Raw genomic sequence first — 22,171 nt, forward strand, 5'->3', positions numbered from 1 at the left:
CCTATTCTGTTATACAGGCTCAGTCAAAAAGAACTTTACAAACTTAGACTGATATAGACATTTAATAAGATGACACCTCCACCTGTCTTGTAAGTCATTTTGTAGCAAACCACCTCAAGTTCGATTCAGCCACCAGGAGCACCACCTCAGTGCAAGTTAAAATGGCTCCTTTCACCGGAGTGGGGCGTGCTCTCTGTGTGTTTTGTTTACATGAAACGAACTATGCAACAACAGTTCGGCTAAGTATCGTACCGAAAACGTTCAAGAACTTCCAAGCAGACCTACAGTTTACTCTTGTCACAAGAACTTTGTTGAGACGGGTTGTTCATTGTGAGATGATAAATCACCAGGTATCCAGCGTGTTGATGATTGTCGAACAGGTTAGGAAGAGCTTTGCCCGCAACGCGATGTGCGTCTTGTGAGACTGGCTTCCACAAAAGACTGTTTGACGAGTACTGCGTAGACATTTATAATTGAAACCATACAGATTCACAGTGGCACAGCACATTAGTCATTCAGATAAGATTGCTCGTGGGGAATTCCGTGCGGAAATGTTACATCGAGTAGAAGACCACAAGACGTTACTGGTCACAGTAGTGTTCAGGGATGAGTCAACATTTCTTATCAGTGTCATGGCGAAAACCCACAACTGCAGTGTATGGGGCAGCGAAGCTTGGAAAACGTCTGTGACAGTCCCAAATTTAATGTGTTTTGTGCCCCCAGCAAATTGAAAGTCAAGGGCCCTTTCTTCTTCTTTGAGAAAACTGTCACTGGTATTGTGTATATGGATATACTTGAAAACTTTTCAATTCAACAGATAGATTAATATGATCGAGATGGTAGGGTTTTCCACCAGCAAGACGGTGCACCACCTCATTTCCTCACGAAGTTCGAGGTTTCCTTAATAATCGCCTCCGAGGACGGTGAACTGACTGTAAAGGGCAAATCGCATGGCCACCTCGCTCACCAGACTTGACACCGCTGGATTTTTTTTTTCTGAGGTTTCATTAAAAACAGTGTGTGTGTTCCTCCTGGATCAAAAAATTTAGCGGACTAGAAAAATCGAATCTACGCTGCCGTTGCAGAAGTTAAGCCCGATTTGCTACAACGAATGTGGGAAGAAATTTAATACTGGTGGGAATTTTTGTGCATCCCAAATAGTAGTCACATGAAGCAAAATGTGAGTGAACTGTGTTGTGTAAAACGTGAGGTTGTTTGCTACAAAACAATACATCTACCGATTCCGTAAGTTGTATCGATAAATTTCCGTATAATCATAAAGTGATGTGATGGTGATTGTTGCAAGCCTATCCGGTAATACTGTGAATTACATGACTGGGATAAAGACGAACAGGTAATTATAAAATAATATTGTAAATTACAAAATATAGTACTAATTGTCTGAGACAGATGTGTGTGAATATTTTCCTCGCACGCCTCCTGCTACATTTCTAGCGGCTGGGGCGTCGACGGGACGTCAAAACCTAACCATACTTTTTTCCTTCATAAAGCTGAATGGGCGACACGCAGGCTTTAAGCTCCAGTTACCTTGTTCTTACAAGTCTCTGATCATTCTGTTGTCATTTGCGATAGTAAACTTCCACATTATCGGTTTCGGTATATGTGAAAACTTCTAAACCAAAGGATGGCTGCGATCACTGCACGAAATTTGCTAGCATTTCATATCACGTAAAATACAGTGTTACATCAAACAGGATAATTTGATAGAACGATGTACCTACAATGTCTTTAGTGCGTGTTTGGTGCTAATTCACTTTCGTCAAGAAACAATTGTGCCAGATTAATCCAGTGAAACACGTTTTCTTAAAAGTTGTTACAACCAAAATCTAGCCACACTGCTAAGTAACGTAGAGAATAAGGAGGGGGGGGGGGGGGGGGGGGGAGGGAGAGAGAGAGAGAGAGAGAGAGAGAGAGAGAGAGAGAGAGAGCGCCGCTCCACACTCGCGCTTACATGGTGACAGTCACAAAACGTTGTGCCATCACCTCCTGTGTCTGCGGTGTTCTTAGGTCTGGGCGCGATCACTCATTAACCTTTTGACTACCACTTTTTTTTTTCAGAGTGAAAGACAGTAATGTATAGTAATTTTAATTAATAGCGTCGTCAGAAGTAGCAAAATGAAAAGACATACGTGCTGATGAATTAGTGAGCAAGACACAGCGGAAGGGAGTAAATCTGAAGATGTCCAGCGCAGCTCTGAACAAAACGTTAGGAATAGAGAAATTCCATCGACAACGACCATACAACATAGTTGATTAAGGAGGGTAGGACGTCAAATGGGCCGACTTGGAGCAGGAGAGGCACCACAGGACATTTTAATTTCCACTGTCTATACTTTTACAAGTAAATTCATAATACTTTGTCAGCACGACCAGGAAGGATTCAGGATTCACACTCACCTGGTCATGCTGACAAAGTATTATGAATTTACTTGTAAAAGTATAGACAGTGGAAATTAAAATGTCCTGTGGTGCCTCTCCTGCTCCAAGTCGACCCGTTTGACGTCCTGCCCCCCCCCCCCCCCTTTAAACAGCTGCTGATACATCCGGTCGTGAACTCTTTCCTTGTGTGGTCACAAAAATAATGCCCGCCATGTCGTTTACCCAAGCCGTGGGAGGGAAGGGAGAGGCAGGAGGAGAAATAGTCACTTATAGGTAGTGTCACAAGAGATGACTGCGTGCGCAAAAACTGAAAGACATACAGAAAACAGAGAAACATCAGTGGATAGAGTATCGCTCCTAGTTTGTAAATCATACTACAGGTGCGCGATATGTTCTTCGTTTGTGATGTGGCTGACGTCAATATGTGCGTGCAGTTCATTGACGCTGTTTGTACCGGAAGGCGCGACGGCAGCCCGCTTTGAAAATACGTTCATTGCTTTTGCTTCTGCAGGTGCGAAGGAGAATACGGGGGACAATACGGGGCAGAAGATTGGCAGTGAATCCTGAAGACAGCACAGCTCATAGGTACAATCTGTAATTATAAGAAATATGCAAACCAGTAGCAGGATTCCCTTTACCAGTGGAACGTTAATACATAGTAACAACATGCGGCAGTTTCCCCTCTGGTTCTCTGACAACCTATAGTGGAAATCATACGTCTTGTGGTAGTAAAAGGGTTATGCGGTGCTACGTTTTCTCAGCGTGATTGATTAGTGGTGTTTTTAGCCGAGTTGTTTCTATTTCGCACAGCCTTTTTGGTTGGAAACTAGACGTAGAGTATACACAACAGCACGACTCTAGCACCTGAAGATGACGACTGGATTGGTCGTCAAAATACTGGACATAAACGGAAACTACCCGGTCACACGCCTGGGAGTGCCCCCTCAATATGGTCCCATCTGGGATGTAGTATGCTCGAACATTTGAAGCTTATCGGTTTGGGACAGCGGGAAAATAGTACCACGACAGTCCGCGAAAACAAAATCTCTGTGACAGTTCGGATGAGTGGCAGGGCTGTTGTCGGATTTATATTAACAGCGACGTGCATGCAACGTTGCAAGGATTTTTGGTAAGAGGTCAGTTACCGTAGCTGCTGGGCACAGTCGATGTCTCCTGGGCCAAGCACCGCAGATCGAGCCTATAACATACCAACACCGTTATCAGAGTGGTCATTTTATCACAAAATCAGCCACCCAGTGTGAGATATGTTTGTGATCCGCGTTGTGAACTTCCATGTGGCAGTCGATTTTTAGCTGAGTAATTATTTCTAATAGAGCCAGTCTGACTTGCTGTGATAGAGAATACGAGATGATCTAGTGTGTCAAATACTGCAACATCTCGTTTGATTGTTCCGTGCTACATGTAGCTTGCGTAATTTTCGAACTATACTAGTTCTTAACGGATCGGCAGAAATCTCCGCACGCACAGAGGCTGAGAGGGAATTGTTTCAGATACACCAGATAAAGTGAAGAATGGGTGGTGGTGTTCTGGGAACGCGATCAAAGTACTGGGCGGAACTGGTATATTACCCTCGAGTCTCCCAGTCATTTTAGGTGGAAACTAGACATCGAGTTTACACAACAGCACGACACTAGCACCTGAAGATAACGCCTGGATCGACCGACAAAATATTGAGCATAAACGGAAACAACTCGGCCGCATGCCTGGGCGTACCTCCCTCCCAATATGGCCCCATTTGGGATGTGGTACGCTCAAACTTTTGAAGCGTATCGGTTTGGGACAGCGGGAAAATAGTCCCACGACGGTCCGCGAAAACAAAACCTCTGTGACAGTTCGGATGAGTGGCAGGGCTGTTGTCGGATTTATGTTAACAGCGACGTGCATGCAACGTTGCAAGGATTTTTGGTAAGAGGTCAGTTACCGTAGCTGCTGGGCACAGTCGATGTCTCCTGGGCCAACCGCCTCGGTATCGAGCCTGTAACATACCAAGGACGTCATCGGAGTTGTCATTTTATTACAAAATCAGCCACCCAGTGTGAGGTATGTTTGTGATTCGCGTTGTGAACTTCCCTGTGGCAGTCGATTTTTAGCTGATTAATTGTACCTAATAGAGCCAGTCTGACTTGCTGTGTTAGAGGATACGAGATGATCTAGTGTGTCAAATACTGCAACATCTGGTTTGATTGTTCCGTGCTACATGTAGCTTGCCTAATTTGCGAACTATACTAGTTCTTAACAGATCGGCAGGAATCTCCGTACGCACAGAGGCTACGAAGGAATAAATGTTTCAGATGCACCAGATAAAGTGAAGAATGCAGGTTGATTGTATTCTGGGAACGCGATCAAAGTACTGGGCGGAGCTGAGTGGCAGTGTGTTCAGGAGGCGCTGGTGTATTACCCACGAGGCGGCTCACGATCGCCATTCGCGGTAGAGCGGAGCGTGTCCGCCGGCTCCTCAATAGCCCCCAAGTGTCTTAAAAGGCGGCCGCAACAGCTCGCGGTGCGCCTCTCAACGACCTGCGGCGCGACCCAGTTGACCTTTCCACCCGGCGCGCCTCAACCGCTACACGCCGCAATATTCAGAACCAGATGGAAGACCCCTCGCGCTGCTATTACCCACAGGGCACCGTTACGATCTGAGGAGGTTGCGTATCTGACGTGTGAGCATCCTCGACAGCACAGAGCTGAGAATACAGAGTCGTTCAAAACTGAATGCTAGAAACATATGCAGGTGCAGGCAGAGGGGGGGGGGGGGGGGCTGCGTCTCTTCTAGCTCTTCACCACCACCACAGAAGAGTTATGGACGGTTCAAATTTTGAGTTCATTTTATGTAAACAATCGAGGATCTAAAGATGTTTTGTTGTGGACTTAATTTGAAAATGATAAAGATGCAATATGGTAACATACAGAGCTCTCAGTTATTGCTCGATGGAGTATGGCAGACGCCCAAATACTTAATAATCTGTGCATGTCTACTTATTTTTATTTTTATAACATTCCATTATATTCTATAGATAGTGGCAAGTCTTCGTTGCATTATACACGACCTTGACGTCGTAGCGCAAAACACTCATAAACTTTATCCATTTTGATAAAGTGGAACAGTGTAGACGATGGCATTCTGAGAACAAGCAGAGATTAATGTTAAAGCACTGCCATTGCAAATTAATTAATTCACCACACTCCATGTTTCAGAAGGCTACCTTCCATCATCATATGATGGACGATTATTTTACTCATTCAAAATCGTAACATCACCAGAGACAGTTTTTGAAAGGTATCCAGATTATGTACTAGGCTGCCCTAAGTTCTGTTCATACGCGGCCGCTGCAGGTTCCAAAAATTATCGCTGGTGACCCACGTAGATTGTGTTTATGGGAACTGGTCAGATGACGGAAGATGAGGATAGGCCGCTGAAACACTTAAGAGTGGTGAGTAAATTGATTCACAGAGGTACAGGGTGAACATTCCTTTTATCACTGCGAATTTTATTATGACCAGTCGTTGTCCGTCACAACGCTACGCTAAGCTGGTATTATTATTGTCCGTAGGCAGACAGGCTTCTGTGAGGAAAAAGTAAATCCTTTCCTTTTCCCTGGCCTCATCCTGTGTCCTGGCGGGGGAGGCATGTTAATCTCGTTTTGGCAGTTTCAGTGTGACCACGCCCCTCCCCCCTCCATCTCGGACGGAATTCGTGTGTATTCCCCATCTGTCATCGGTCTGCATCTAGCGTTATCCCATGTGAAAGTGTGAGAACATTTTCGAAATGTTGCGAATCGTGTAACTGAGATGGGACGTAGGTACCTGCTCGGAATTCACCATGTCGGATGTGACGAACCGCCTCAAAGCCACATCCAGATCAGCTGGCACATCGGCCGCGTCATAAATTCCTTGGACGGGTTCTGTCCGGGGCCGGCGCAAGTTTCAGGGCAGGTGGAGCGAAAAATAAATTCTTTTGTGTAGAATCACAGTAGCATGTGCCAGCAACTTACAGGGAGATGTCCCCAACGGTGGGGTCGACGTTTTGAAACTATCCACACAGTGATGTAGGTTAAGGACCCAGGCAGCCATTAACGCTGGTGGGACCTTATTTGCTAGTCATCGACGACACAAAATTTGGAATTTTGGGTGACTTCTATGCGGCTTTAAAAAAGAAATATTACTGACAGTGGTTGTAGCGTAATGGTTATAGGGCAAGACTGAAAAGCAAGAGGTTGTGAGTTTTAATCTATCCTGGTGCTTTGCGATATTGTAAGTTTTAAATCTTTATCGAAATGACTGATCATAATTTTTATTCAGTTAAGGGTTTAAAAGTAATATTTTAATTTCCGTTCCTTTGTCACATCATCTTAATCACCGTACTAACTTTTCCAGTCGTTCCCATTATTTCTTACTATAATTCCTTTTCCACTTGTAATCTTTGTGCATGAGACTTTAATTATTTCAGTGTATTAATATCGATTTAATTTCTTCCGTTTCATCATGAATTTCGTTTTACTTACAAACCCTTCTTTCGTTTAAATGTTCATCTACGTTATTTTGTTCATAGTGAAATAAGAATTCATGTTGCATATGTTTGTATGACGATTAGCATCCAAGAAAATGTACACTTTGGAACGAAAATTACTTTTTTGACGCTATTACACACATAAATAGATCCACTCATCATCTTAACTAGATTCACTCGTTTTTACTAGATTCACTCATTTGTTTTTTAGCTGACCTAGCAGCATTTGAAAATGTTTAAATATTATAATAGATGGATAAAAATAATTGAGCGATTAGCGATTAAATTCACATGCACGAAGATGCCAAGTGGGATGATGGGGATAAAAATTGAGAGGAATTGAAAAAGTTCGTACGTTGGTCAAAATGACATGACGGAAGGAACAGGAATTTAAAAGGCACACTTAAACACCTTCGCTAAGTAAAAGTAATATCGAAGTCATTTTGATAAAGGTGTAAAAATAAAAAAAAACTCAATCCACTAGGAGATTCGAATCCATAACGTCTTGTATATGAGCGTTGTGCTATAACGATTGCACTACCCAACCTGTCTCAATAACATTCCGTTTGTAAAGAAGTAGAGGAAACGACAAATTCAACTACTTTTTTTCCTCAATTACTCGCAAATGAGGGCCCGCCAGGCTGAATGGCTGCAAGTTGCGATACCTGGGACCTTTACGTAAAATATCGTATAGATGCAAAATGTTTGACACGTAGGACATCTGCAATTGAGAGGCATAATAATTAAGTTAAAGAGATCCGCTTTAGTTACACTAATTATTTATTCAAACCACGACCAGTTTCGGGAATTATAATCCCATTTTCAGGTGTACGAAATTATTGTAGTTGGTAACACGGGGTAGCCGGTGCAAAAGCTGCAATGACTGCATGTTGGCGGAAACTGTCTGCCGCTGGGCAGCGGTACGGTAGCAGCGCCAACCACTTCCGTTCCGACAGCACGTTACCTGTTAACAGTTACAATAATTTTGTACGCCTGAAGACTGCTTTTTAAAATCCTGAAACCGGTCGCGATCTGAATAAACAATTAGCACAGGTGAAGCGGATCGCTGTAAATTAAATACCGTATAGATGATTTCAGAAAGGCGATGCCACCGGTGGTAAAGACATCGTACAGGTGACAGTGTGTGTTCGCCGCGGGAGCATTGCCTTTTCAGAACGCTTGCCACCAACTCGTGGGGTCAGGCCAAACTCTGATAACGCTGACCTTCCGCGGTTGTTTACGTTCGGCTGCCGGCTGCGCGCGGGGTGGGTGGCGCTGTGGGTTATCTGGTAGTGTACCCATTCAGCTGGGACGGGTCGTAATTTTCCGCGAGCAGCGGCCGTAGTGGTGCGCGCTCACGTGCCCCGGCGGCTGCGTCGGCAATTAGCGTGCCAGTCAGAGGCGAGAGTCGGCGTTAGCGGCCGCTAAGTAATACGGCGAGTGGGCAGCGCGCCCCGTCCAAGGCCGCGGGCCGGACGAGCCGCGAGCGAGCCAGTGCGGGTGCGGGTTCTGCTGCGGCGAGGCTAGGCTGCGGGCCGGCCAATGGACGCCATGGGACGCTCGCTCTACAAGCTGGCGCGGCGCGCCGACACCGCGCTGCTCGACCAGGAGGACCACGACGAGGTGGGTGAGTGCGGGCTCTGGCGAGGTATGTCTGTGTGCCACAGGAACATATCGCAGCCGCTTCGGTGCGAGGTCCAAGTTAGCTCAGATGCTTAATTACTTAAAGGGGTTTTCAAACAGTGCTTTGCGGCGTTAGGGTAGTGCCGTGGCAGTAGTGTCATAAAAACAATAATTTGGCTTATTTTCTTTCTGACTAAAGGAACAACGCGTGCGCTATAGTCCGATAAAAATTACTTGATAGTTGACGACTATCACTTGCCGCTACAGTGTTGCCACATCCGCTGCCGACTACCACTCGCTCATGAGCGACACTCTCACACGCTGTTAATGTGTAACGCGAAGCAGTGTTGGAAGCGGCCGCCGCGAGGTACGACCGAAATGGGAGATGCTCTGTCGACAGGCGATTGTAAGCGACCAGTGGCTGAACTGTGACAGACGACGGGTTGTGTAGCCCAAACAACCACCTCGTGACCAGCACTATATTCGAGAAAACGACGATCAGTGACCTGCGCCAGAACCAGAATCACAATCGCTTTTTTTCGCGGAATTTAAGGCTTACTACCGTGAGCAAACTCAAGACAAAATTTCGTAATATGTCTGTCTGCCTAACTATCTTCTGCAGCAAAATTTTCAGTTTTAGCGGTAAAAGTACACGGCAATTTCTCGCTGCCATTGGTTTCCTGAGACTATCCTCATACTGGCTACATGGGATGCCGCGTTAACATCCGATGAGCAGTACTTGTTTGCACTGTGTTTCAAGTTATAGGCGACACAAGCAAATTCCAAACAAAAATTGAATGACAGGATGAAAAATAAGAGCAGTTAAAGTCAATACGATGATGAAAATGGCACAGCAAAATATTAGAAATAAAAAAAATTACGTGTTTCAGTTAACTGAATAAAAATACTAATCATAGTATTTTGATTAAATTTAGAAAAATAAAAAAAAACGCTGCATCTGTTGAAATTCCAACCCTTGATCTTCTACTCAAGTTTGTACGCTAACCACTTTCTTTCTTTACGTTATTCTTCTCTGCACTTGGTCGGGGCGGTCGTCATACGAGATCTGTTCTAGTTGATCGTTGAAAATTTCAGCCAAGGCTTTTTATATTATTGCAGAGGGCAGCCAGCCCGGCACCACCAGGCTGTGCCATTACACTGTACAACGCTAAGCTATTTATGACTCTGGTGTTCCAGTCGCTAAAAGTTAACTGCCAGTCTTCAAAAAATCCTCTTCATGCAATGTCGTGCGAAGCTCATTTAACGTAAGCCGATCTGTGTGATTGTGACAACTGTGTAAATGACGCTGTATCACGTCTTATGCGGAACGATCAAGTAGTGCTTGGTTAGTGCTGTGTGTGAACCCGCGCGCGCGTGTGCGCGTGTTTGCGTGTGCGTGTGCGCGCGTGTGCGTGTGCTTCTTTTGTTTCTTTGTTTTTTTTGTTTGTTTTTTGGTGTGGTTATCATGTGTGATGAAATAATAAATAAAATGGCCGCACCAAGGTTCGAGATCCACGCACATCAAAAAAAGAAAGCAATCTAGAAAAATAAGTTGATGTGAACTAATTATTGTGGCAATTTGGCAATGCCAGAAGTGTCAACTATCAAATAATTTCAATCAGACTATAGTAGTGATACACAGCGAGGCAGCAACTAACGGTTGTTACTGTGGCAGTGCTGTGGATGTCAGTCTAGTATTTTGGCACGAAAAGTTTGGTTGGCTTGGTTCAAATGGGTCTGAGCACTATGGGACTCAACTTCAGAGGTCATTAGTCCCCTAGAACTTAGAACTAGTTAAACCTAACTAAGCTAAGGACATCACACACATCCATGCCCGAGGCAGGATTCGAACCTGCGACCGTAGCGGTCTCGCGGTTGCAGACTGCAGCGCCTAGAACCGTACGCCACTTCGGCCGGAACCAAAAGTTTGATACTAAAGATAAAAGTTGTTTCCCTGCTCTTCATACGGTTTTAGAAGACAATGATTTCTAGGTAGTGGAGACGTCTGTTATTTGTGGATAATTTAACTGAATTCAATTATTACTTTCTGAAGTATTTTCCAGAAATAATTGAAAAACACAATTGCGTCAAAGATCCTTTGAGTAAAGAAGTTGCATCAGCACTTACCACCGAAGAACAAAACCAGTGTATTAATAATTTCTTCAGACCCCGCACTGAAATCGAAGTTAGTATCCTCGTCGTTGCATTGCATGAGTCTTGGAGCTTCGCGAAGCAGAGGTATTCGCAAGTAGGTAATAATGGCCTACGAGTTAAGATATTTTTTCTGAGCGTCCTACTTATGTGAAGTGGGCTTTTAGCATTGGCAGTCATCTACACGAAATATAGATTGCGAATGAATGTGGAGAAAGAGAAGAGTCACAATTTCCAATCTTGTGTGGACAGTTGAAGAACATGACAGTCTCATATCCTTTTAGAACACTTTATTGCGTAGATAGCAAGTTTTTTTATACAGACAACCTGTTATAGCCAGTTCATTGGCCATCTTCAGATGTGTAAAGGCTTACAACGAAATGCAGGTCAATACATCTTATCCAATCAAAAGATAGTGTAGTACAGTTACGTAGAATATATAACCTATTATTCGGTAATATCGGTGCTGTTAAGGAACTAATCGCATGTTCACGTACAGCACAAAAAATATAATAATTTACGGAACTGATCCGAAGTCGCAGTTGACCTTACGCCATTGTGCCAGATGCACTACCTACCCATAATCCCAGAACTTGCAACATATTCGACATTTTATAGAGTATTGAGAACTCTCACATAGCGCGGAAAAATTGCACAGAATCCCATGCGTTTAATCATGTTACATTTTCTGAGTAAATAACCAGTAAATTAACACGCCATCCTGCATGACATGGAAAACAATTGAAGTCGTCTCACCGACAGCAACAGGCAAAATAATTCCCGCAGATCATGTAGACCTCAAGTCATAGCTGTTGTCACCACTTACATAAAATCAATTAGTGGCCATTACACCATATGTAGTACACAAGAGTATAATAGTACTTAATGGAACTTGTTACTTACGTTTAAAGAGCACTCCGTCGTCAGGCCGCGAGTGGCCTACCGGGACCATCCGACCGCCGTGTCATCCTCATGGAGGATGCGTATAGGACGGGCGTGGGGTCAGCACACCGCTCTCCCGGTCGTTATGATGGTATTCTTGATCGAAGCCGCTACTATTCGGTCGAGTAGCTCCTCAGGTGGCATCACGAGGCTGAGTGCACCCCGAAAAATGGCAACAGCGCATGGCGGCCAGGATGGTCACCCATTCAAGTGCCGACCAAGCCTGGCAGCGCTTAACTTCGGTGATCTCACGGGAATCGGTGTATCCACTGCGGCAAGGCCGTTGCCGTTACTTACGTTTAAATACTTAAAATATAAACAGCACAGACATTTAAGGTACGAGATTCAAGCTCGTTTTAACAAATTTGTTACGTGGAAGCGTCAAGAGACAGAGCAGTAACAGTACAATAAATGTATATAAACAATCTGAGATCCTGTAATTAAATGGATAGGAACCTGTTGACAGCTACTGCATGACTCATCGACGAAAGAAGTAGCTTACAAAACGCTTGTTCGTCCGATTCTTGAGTATTGCTCATCAGTATGGGACCCTTACCAGGTTGGATTAATAGAAGAGATAGACATGATCCAGCGAAAAGCAGCGCGATTCGTCATGGGGACATTTAGTCAGCGCGAGAGCGTTACGGAGATGCTGAACAAGCTCCAGTGGCGGACACTTCAAGAAAGGCGTTACGCAATACGGAGAGGTTTATTATCGAAATTACGAGAGAGCACATTCCGGGAAGAGATGGGCAACATATTACTACCGCCCACATATATCTCGCGTAATGATCACAACGAAAAGATCCGAGAAATTAGAGCAAATACGGAGACTTACAAGCAGTCGTTCTTCCCACGCACAATTCGTGAATGGAACAGGGAAGGGGGGATCAGATAGTGGTACAATAAGTACCCTCCGCCACACACCGTAAGGTGGCTCGCGGAGTATAGATGTAGATGTAATATCCAAGAACTGACTAGATACATACGACATTTTACGAATGTAGAAATATATTTCTAAAGCACGTGATGGTACCCACAATATGCCGGAACACACTACGTCAATAAGGCAATCGATATTATTCGCATGTTCAGTACTATAATACACAACCAGAAGAAGGACGTGTTAAAGTCTTAATAAATTATAAGAAATAACTTCTTTATTAGCTTTTTTTGCAATTTAAGATTTACCCCTCATTTCGAGTAAGCTGACATTTGCGAAAAGACCTGCTGGTATTTATGTTCAGCCAAAAAGTTTGAAAAACGTTAACTTAGAACATCCACGCCTTCACATGTCATTTACAGCCGGAGTGATTTTGCAACATACAGCAAAGCCATGTCATCCACCTGATATAGAGTAGTTACTAAGTTGTACAAATGACAGATTGCGTGCCACAGGATATAGCGATACAAACTTAAGTCTCAGATGCCGATTAGTAGACACTTCAGTACAATGTTTTACATGCAATGGTTATGGTACAGTATCATCATCATTGAGTTGTCTGCCTTGCGGCAGGTTTTGACTGCATAGCCCTCCAAGCTTTTCTGTCTTCTAGGAATAGTTAGCGCCAGGATTTTACCTGGAACAATTGCAGGTGAGATCCTGGCGCTAAGGGCACGTCTGTCTTCTGCGTTCGTCTTCATTCTTTAACCTTCTGTTGCCTCTACTAGAAGGCAATATTTTCTTAGATTGTGGTCTATCCAGTATAGTTCCTTGTTCTTCACCGTCAGCAGCATCCTCCGTTCTTCTCCCACTCTCCTCAGTACTTCTTCATTCCTGACTTTATCAGTCCAGCTGATCTCCATTGTGCGCCCTATCCACATTTCACAAGCTTCAATTCTCTTCTCATCCTGCTTCCTCAAAGTCCATGTTTCTGCTCCATACAAGACCACGCTCCATATTAAGCACTTAACCAGTCGCTTCCTTAATTCCTTGTTGAAACAACTAGTTAGGAGTCTTCTCTGTTTTTGAAGTGCCTCTTTCGCCAGAACCATTCTCATTTTGATATCTTGTTGGCAATCCATGTCTTCTTTAGTCCAACTTCTCAAATAAATGCTCTTACCTGTTCTATGATTTCCGACCCCAACTTAATTTTCCTTCTCTTTAGGATTGTGACAGTGCCTATGGTTTTCTTTTTATGTATTTCATAACATATGCTGCACAGGCTTCATTCAGGTCATTTAGCATCTGAATCAGCTTCTCTTAATCTTCTGCGAGGATCGCCATGTCATCTGCAAATCTTATACATTCAGTGTTCCGCCCACCTATCCTGACGGTTCTTGTCCCATCCGAACAGCTTTCCAGTAAAGTATGGCGCCATATAAATATTTCTAAGAAGAAATTGCGAAAGATGCGTCATTGCGGCTGAATTGACGACGCCCGTCACTACACACTTCCCCAAATAAATGAATAATGTAGTTATGTGACCCTACGGTAACGTTGTCAGCTGTGTTACATACCTCTCAATTGAAGATTACGAATCGTATACTGAAATGAATTCTATGGAGATTACGCGACATCATACGACAAATTTTGGCAATATGTTAGGGGTAATGTTGCAATAAAATTGAAGATGGACATTCATTCTGCTACAAGAAATATTGAACAAAGATGAACGCCACGTACTAATTCAATTTGTATACTGGTTCGTGCAGAGGTCGTGGGAAGGCAACGGTGTACCTCATTTAACTGGACCATGTATAGGAAAACACTGTCGTCTCCAAACCGCGCAGTCTTCGTAAGTATTCTGCCTAATGTGCTTGACGAATTTAATTGCAAATATTGTCAAGTAGTAAACCTCTCAAATGTCGCTGAGATCGACTTTCCGTTGTGATCGTAAAAATTGGTGTCGATTACTATGTTCGTAATGATTGTTGATTCTTTACCATGTCGTACAACATTTCATCATTTTTTGTCATCTCGAGAGCGCCTTAATTCATCACGGACTTCCGTTTGTCAGTAAATTGGTTGCAGCTCCTTACAGGTACACCACCTCCCCATCCTCTCCCCGCCCCTATGCACAACTGCAACTTATCTACCTGAATGATACTGGTATGTGAAGAGATAGGCAAGTGCCATTCGCATCTACTGCGCCCGCGTATTACCGTCTCGTGCTCACAATACAAAGGCAACCATTGACGTACCCTGGTAGTTATCGCCCATGGATTATCCTGATGGCAACTTTTCATTGGTGCGGAAAGAAACCCGTAATGTTTGTACCACAAAAATTACCCTTCATCACACACTCCCCATATGCACAGGTTACTTGTAAATCTATTGATGCCAGACGATTTGTGGCGGGACTTCTTTCCCGTAAGAAAACAGTTACGCTTGGTAGATAGACTTGTATTTCATCAAGCGACCTATCTTTGATGCATAAGAAGTATGCACACTTCTATAGAGTATGTCGTACCCGCCATGTTCCTTCGTTCCACAGTCATAACATGTGTTCTTGGAATCTGTTGATAAAGCGTAGGCCACCCATTTAACACTTCTCATTATGCACATTTATGGAGACGCACCTATAATGATCATTATATGTTACGTTTAATAGACAGCGCGGATGTCACTATATAATTTTTACTTAACACGATGTTGGCTTGAGTGTGCTATATTCACGCTTTTACGTGTGTGTATACAAAAAGAATCTCCAACGTAAAGGTTGTAATGAAAATATGTGTATGGCATTTTTGGTCGGGGGATACCTTCTGGAGTGTTCGGCAGCTTGGTGCAAGTCTTCTTATTTGACGGCACTTACACACTCAGTCCCGAACGGAGAAAATTCCTTACCCGACAGTAAATCGAATTCGGGACCACGTGATCGAGAGCTGCAACGCTACCCACAAGACCACGATCTGCTGACAAAAGTTGTAATAATGTCTACTTGAAATCGTGTGGGTTCGAAAAGTTTAAATCTTCTTATGACACGCACAACCATCATATCAATATAATTCTTAGAATTATTACAATTTCATCTCTTTAATGACAATTGCTTCTCCTTACTTGGATTTATCTTCAAAGATATTCAGTACCTAACGTTATTAAATCTGAGGAAGAAAGCTTGTGGGTTCTGAACTATGGGTTTTTTTTTTCCTTCCTTTTTGGGCACTCGCAATCAATGCACTTTCTTACGGTGACCACAAATGGTTTTATGTATCTTTGCTCTATGAAATTCTTATTTGGTTGACAGTTATCGAGAATTCTGTTCAGTTTAGTTTTAGTATTGTAGACCGTTTAGAAATTTTCACGCCAGTACAGGTAAGATGATTGGTTGTTCACAAATGTGAGGTGTTTTAAGTGTGAAATCTGTAGTCTTACGGGGCAGGTTCACGGCTGGGATCTCTTTTATTGTACACAGTTGTCAGGTGTTTCTAAATGGGATACTGAGTCTGGTTCATGTTTTGTCAAGGAAATCACACAGAGACTCTAGTCAAAAAACATCGATAGGAAAAACATTTTTACCCCACTCAGAAAAATATTATTTGCCCCAAAGATCCGACTTGTTTGTAAATACTGTATCAGTCAGCGAATGAAATGAAATGGCTGGTGCTAGCTTGTTGAGGTCCTTGCGACGTGAATGACGAGCTGCAGTAAAATTCCTAGGAAAGACTCATTAGACTCCCGAACAAAATGAGTAAAGCAAAGACGATCGTCTTCTCAACGTGTTTCCACTTCTTGTGAGGTAACAGCATGTATGGTTGATGAGTTGCTTATATACAAGGTGTTCGAAAATTAAATGCCAAAACTTAAGAGATATGATGGTGGAGACAACAAACGTATTTCGTTTAGCAATCAGACGTCGGAAATCCATTTTGAGTGGGTATGGAGTCTCAAGGTCATTGGGTGTGATTGAGGACAATATATTATTAAATGTCGTTCATTGTTCTGCCACCGGTACAATAAGTGTTCAAAATGAGCACCATTAATTTCAATGCAGAGTCGGTACTGACGTAACAGGGTGCGTCCTGTGTTTAGCAGAAAATCTATGGCCGCTGCAAGAATTTGGCCCCCTAATGTGTCCTCAGAGTTCGAGAGGTAAAGACACTTCGGATTTAATGTAGTCCCAGAAAAAGAAGTGAAAATGTGCTCAGGGCATCTTGCAGGCAAATGTGCAAGGCTTCCCCGGCCAATCCAGTGATTGGCGATAGTACATTTTAGGCTGAATATACTGGTTCTGCAAAGTGCGCCGTGGCCCCCATGATGCATGAACCACATCCTCTTCCTGATACTTAGGGATGTGACCTGTAACCACGTTGGTAGGTGCTTTTGGAAGAACAGTTTGTACATTGGCCACCTGAATCAGGAAGACAATATGTAGGGCGCAAGCCCACTACACAGGCCCACATATTCCCTACAAAAAGTCTGTGATGACTTCACATAACTGTAGTACGTCGGTTTTCTCTACTCATGTATGCGAGTTGCGACAATTTTGCATGCCTTCCCCGAGTAAAATTAGCTTCGTCCGTAAACAGAAAAACTTCAGGAAACTAAAGGCCTTACTAGTTAACCTGTTGCAGAAATCAGCGTACGAACTGAAGCAGAGTTGGATCAGCATCTAGTCCAAGGCATTTACGCTAGTAGTACGAAAATTTCGAAGCAGCTATTCACACAACACTAAACTCTGGTGAATACCGAACGCGTTGGTAATTTCTTGTGTTCGTGCATCTGATCTGTTCTTAAAGCGTAAGGTCTTCCTGAAAGGTAAGTGTACGCACCGTCCTGGTAAACCTGCATTGGATCTGCGTACCATCAATGTGCCAGTATTGTCCAGTCGATCGTGGATTGCAGTAAATGTGCCATAACGCGGACATCTTAGTGCAGCGAAACGTTCGCGTTATATTTGCTGTCTTCGAGCATTGTCTTCATTTCACCGTAAACAAAGGGAATATGTCGCCACTTTCTCCATGTGCAGCGTCCAATATTATGTCCTGCGACCGTCAGGCGGACCCACGGTAATACATGCTGTTCATTGGCTCAAAGCAAACGTCATGACTTTCCAACACACACAGAAACGACTTTCGTCTAACGATGTGTGAGAAGGTACGCCACTGCCGTTCCCACATATTCTTTGCGCTCACTCAGTATGTTTTACAGACACCTAGTTGTTTACCGAAATGTAGTTGGTGTTGGTTCCGTTGTAGTACGTCAGTTTGGGCAGTTGCTATATTTGATTCTTCAAGTAAAGGTATGCAATGCGGGTTTCTCAAGGCACCACCACCACCTCCTCCTCCCCCTGCCCTTCCTCCTCCTCCTCCCCCACCCTCTCGTCACCGCCCTTTCGCGCCCAATTTCCCCGCCGGCCGTTATGGCCGAGCGGTTCTAGGCGCTTCAGTCTGGAACCGCGTGACCGCTACGGTCATACGTTCGAATCCTGCCTCGGCCATGGATGTGAGTGATGTCTTTAGGTTAGTTAAGTTTAAGTAGTTCTAAGTTCTAGGGGACTGATGACCTCAGATGTTAAGTCCCATAGTGCTGAGAGCCATTTGAACCATTTTTTGAACCAATTTCCCCACTCATCCCTCTGGGCCAGTCTGTCTACGTCTACGGGTAGGCATGTCAGAGGAAAGCTCACTGTCGTCTTCCGGCAACAAATCTGTCCATGTTCGTTCCCTACTGACGGCGAAGTCACGCCAGACACTCGACAGCAGATTACGTTTAGCCGAGTCGATAAGTTTTCGCTTTGACTGCGGCACAAATGCGGTAGAGACGAGGCAGCGAAGGCCTGCGTTAGGAGCGAAGGCTGTACGTGCGCCGATAAGGCCACGCGACTCGGCCGCAGTCACGCGCCGTGTTGAAGTGCGGTGTTTGCGGACGGTATTAGCACGCTGCCGAGATAAGCCAGGCCCTTCCTGCAAGGCGACTCGCTACTCTGCCGTTGCTCGGCCTGCGAATCTTCTCGTCAGCGCACTTACTTCGTATTCCAGTCGCGGCCATCCGAGCTTGTGGTGATGACGGAACAAGCGTTACTTTGACGAATTCTGGAAAAGAAAGTCATTAAGCACGAGTAATTTTCACTTACTCATTGTCCATATGAAGCTGCTGTAACGATTCTTCATTTGTTAAGAGACCCGTCTAGAATTTAGAAGAGCGTCACAGTTCTGTGGATAGTGTAAGCCCTCTAGAAGGAGAAAGACTTAAAACTTATTGTAAGTAAGAATATAAATTTTTGCCAACAGTTGCATATTGTCCGTAAAAAAAAAAGAGTACCCTTGTCGTAGCCAGTGGTGTCACTACTTGACTGCGAAGGCGGCGAATAGCAATTTACACGTAGGTCTTTGCCAGTATACGGAGTGTATCACCTAAAACTTGCACCGCAGATATTATGGAAATGAAAATTCTATTGATGTGCTGTTTTTCATAGAAAAGATTCGTAGTGAGGCCCTCGTATGTTTAGCCGATCAATAGCCATTTTTCGAACGGAAAAATGCCTATTGACATTAGTAACGTAAAAGTACGGTAAATTAGAATGTCATTGGTGTTTGTTGCAGGATTGTAGCGCGAGTAGTTTACGAGATATCGCATTCCGAAAAGTTCCTTACACACCTACACTTCTACAGTACCTGTGGAAGCACACACTAAAGCCGGCCGTTGTGGCCGAGCGGTTCTAGGCGCATAATTCCGGATCCGCGCTGCTGCTACGGTCGCAGGTTCGAATCCTGCCTCGGGCATGGATGTGTGTGATGTCCTTAGGTTAGTTAGGTTTAAGTAGTTCTAAGTCTAGGGGACTGATGACCTCAGATGTTAAGTCCCATAGTGCTTAGAGCCATTTGAGCCACACATTAAAGAACAGCACAAGTGCTTACACGAGTTATGTGGATTCTGACCGCAACGAGACAACTGACAATCATATGATGTCTTCAAAATGACAACCGGCAGCGGCAATACACGCTTCCGGTCTGGTATGGAACGACTGCTACACACGTACTAGCATTTCAGTGGAGATGTCCGAGCAGGCTGCAGTAATACGTCGTTGCGTATCATCGAGTCCTTGTGCACAGTATCTTTCAGCTTTCTCTCAGAAAGAAAGTTACCATGCGTCATATCAGGCAACGGCCGGCAAAAGTACGAATCCTGTGCGCCTAATCCAACGATTTGGAAATAATTAATGACTTCATGCTGTAGTGCCTCGTGCACTATGGGCTGGACAGCCATCATGTTGGTACCACAGGTTCCTCCTAGGCTACAGAGGAACGAACATCTTCTATGGTCTGCTAGGAGGCTGAGATACTTGTGCATGTTTAGTATTCCGTTCATGAAATATGGGCCTTTGAGCTAATGGGTCACTATGTCTCATCACACGTTTACACTCCATGGATGCTGGCGTCCCATCTGACGAAACCAACGGGGATTGTCAACAGACCAACAACGCATGTTTCGGCGGTTTACCTGCCAGTATTGGTTAAAGTGGCTTCATCACTGAACAAGATACATGACTTCTTTGATGGAGTATCCTATCTTATTGCTCATGTACCGAAGTTAACATGATTTTCACAATCGTTTCTATGCAGCTCTTGAAGAGAGATGTGATATGGATGGAACCAATGTCGGTGGAGAATGCGTAGGACACTTGCCTGACTCATGCCACTTGTGCGATTGCGCGAGCGCTCACGTGTGAATCAACCGCTACGGTAGCAAGAACATTAATTTCTCCTTCTGTCATCACTTGTTTCCTTCTATTATGTTGTCTAGATACTACACTACCACTTTCACGTAACTGGTTGAAGAGGTTTATAAATAACCATACAAGAATGAATTGCATTCTTCCTGCACTCTCCATACACCATGATCGTGTCGGCTTTTCCTGCATTGGTAAAACATATCGTCCACTCACGACCAACTGCTCGGAATGCCACACACTGACTAGAGTGTCACAGTGCACTCAAGGAATAAATAAGCACACTGTAAGCAAACATAATATCTGACCTAGCAAGTACGCAGGTTGAATGGCACAAACAAGTGTTGGTGTGGAAACTTTTCAGAATACGATATGTCTTAATCGAGCCGCACTAGAATCCTGATGCAAACACCACTGACATTCTGATCGGCCATACTGTCTCTGCTAATGTCAATATGCAATGTTACATTTAAAAAGTGTATGATTGCACAAAAAATGCACCTCCTGAGTATTGTTACAGTCTGTTGATCGGCTAACAATAAGAATCCCTGACTACCAAACCATTCCCCAAAATCAGCATCAATAGCATTTTTCATTTCCACAACATTTGCGGTCCAGGTTTTAGGTGATCCACCCTGTGTTATTTGCAGGTGTCCATCGTAGGTCCCGAGAGGCCACGCATGTTTAAAACTATCGATCTGTTTTGAACAGTATGATTTTATGGCAAGTTCTTGCTTAAGCGTCCCTTGATAACGTCTTCTTGTCAATAACTCCCGTTATGTACCCTTCCACTTAAATAATTTTTTTGATATCTTCATTTTCGGTGTAGTCCACTCGTGATACTCCAGCACTCCGTCTCCAGTAATCCATTTTCGTGGCCAGCGGTTGAACTTTTTCTCACTATTATTTCCCAAACTTGCCTCATATGTACATATGCTTTCTTCTGTTATTTCGTATGTACTCCATACTCCAAAGGGTTTTCAATCGTCGAATAACAAGTCATCCTTGTCCAATATTATTTTTAATATATTTTACAAAGTTTCCATTTACAAGTTCATTTATACTTGGTAGGTCAAAGAACAACGTTTAATACTAAAATTTCCAGCATCTAAATCATGCCGTTCGTCGCCCCTATTTGGATCACCTGGTCATCAGCGAATAAAGGGCAAAACACCATTTTATTGCTGGCCCACAACTTATTACGCCGTGTTATACACCTTTTGTAGGCGTACGCTTGTTAAATAGTGTTCACCCTTTTTATGTTTGTTGAAATGTTGTTGAACAGTCTGGAAGTTCATCTGCTTCGGCTAAATGTCAGTGTGAGCCAACATTACCCATCTCATGAAGTAGCCAGTGCTGTTTACTAAAAACCTGCACCATATTTAATTCGTTTTGGAATATCTAAGTTACTCTTCCCAGAAGTCTTCGTCGTGTCACGTAATGCACTTTAGTAGTAGTTTCAACCCACCACGGTTAAACTTTTTCTATTTATTTTCTAAAATTGCGCATCAAATTCAGGGTAGTAGTGGACCAAATTCTACGCTCAGTATAAGGAAAACGTTTAGTTACGCATAAATAAGCACACGACTATAAGTCTGGAAATATTATGAAGTCAACTAGCGAAGAGAAACTTGTTGCCGCAAAACTAAGCTGTATCAGCACATGATGGTCAAGTTCCATAGACAAGTCATTGTTGCATACAATGCTGTAGGGTCGGAGAGATGAGCGATTCATCGCAACTCATAATCAGCTGTCGAAGTTGTAGTTATTATTGAGCGGTATCGTGCGCATTGTATCTGAAGTTGCCGGTACACAACAGTCACACACATTAGGAGCGTTTTGTAAACCAGTTTATTATATAATAGAAAGCAAGTTAAAAGTAGTCTTCTCACAGGATTCGCGTTGTTCTCAT

The 22,171-nt window shown here is 43.7% G+C and overlaps 1 protein-coding gene across 6 annotated transcripts in view; it reads left to right on the forward strand.

The window, feature by feature from the left end:
* Positions 1-22,171, forward strand: part of LOC124623161 (protein kinase C and casein kinase substrate in neurons protein 1-like) — a 528,164-nt gene that overhangs the window by 305,036 nt on the left and 200,957 nt on the right. The window contains exon 1 of one of the 6 annotated variants that reach the window (XM_047148954.1): positions 8,453-8,551. The exons of the other annotated variants lie outside the window; for them this stretch is intronic. Coding sequence (XP_047004910.1) covers positions 8,471-8,551 — 81 coding nt within the window. The 5' untranslated portion in view covers positions 8,453-8,470. Of the gene's footprint in view, positions 1-8,452; positions 8,552-22,171 lie in introns of those variants that run through there. 6 annotated transcript variants of the gene reach the window in all.

Source organism: Schistocerca americana, chromosome 7 (genome assembly GCF_021461395.2).
Source record: "Schistocerca americana isolate TAMUIC-IGC-003095 chromosome 7, iqSchAmer2.1, whole genome shotgun sequence".
Classification (NCBI taxonomy): domain Eukaryota; kingdom Metazoa; phylum Arthropoda; class Insecta; order Orthoptera; family Acrididae; genus Schistocerca; species Schistocerca americana.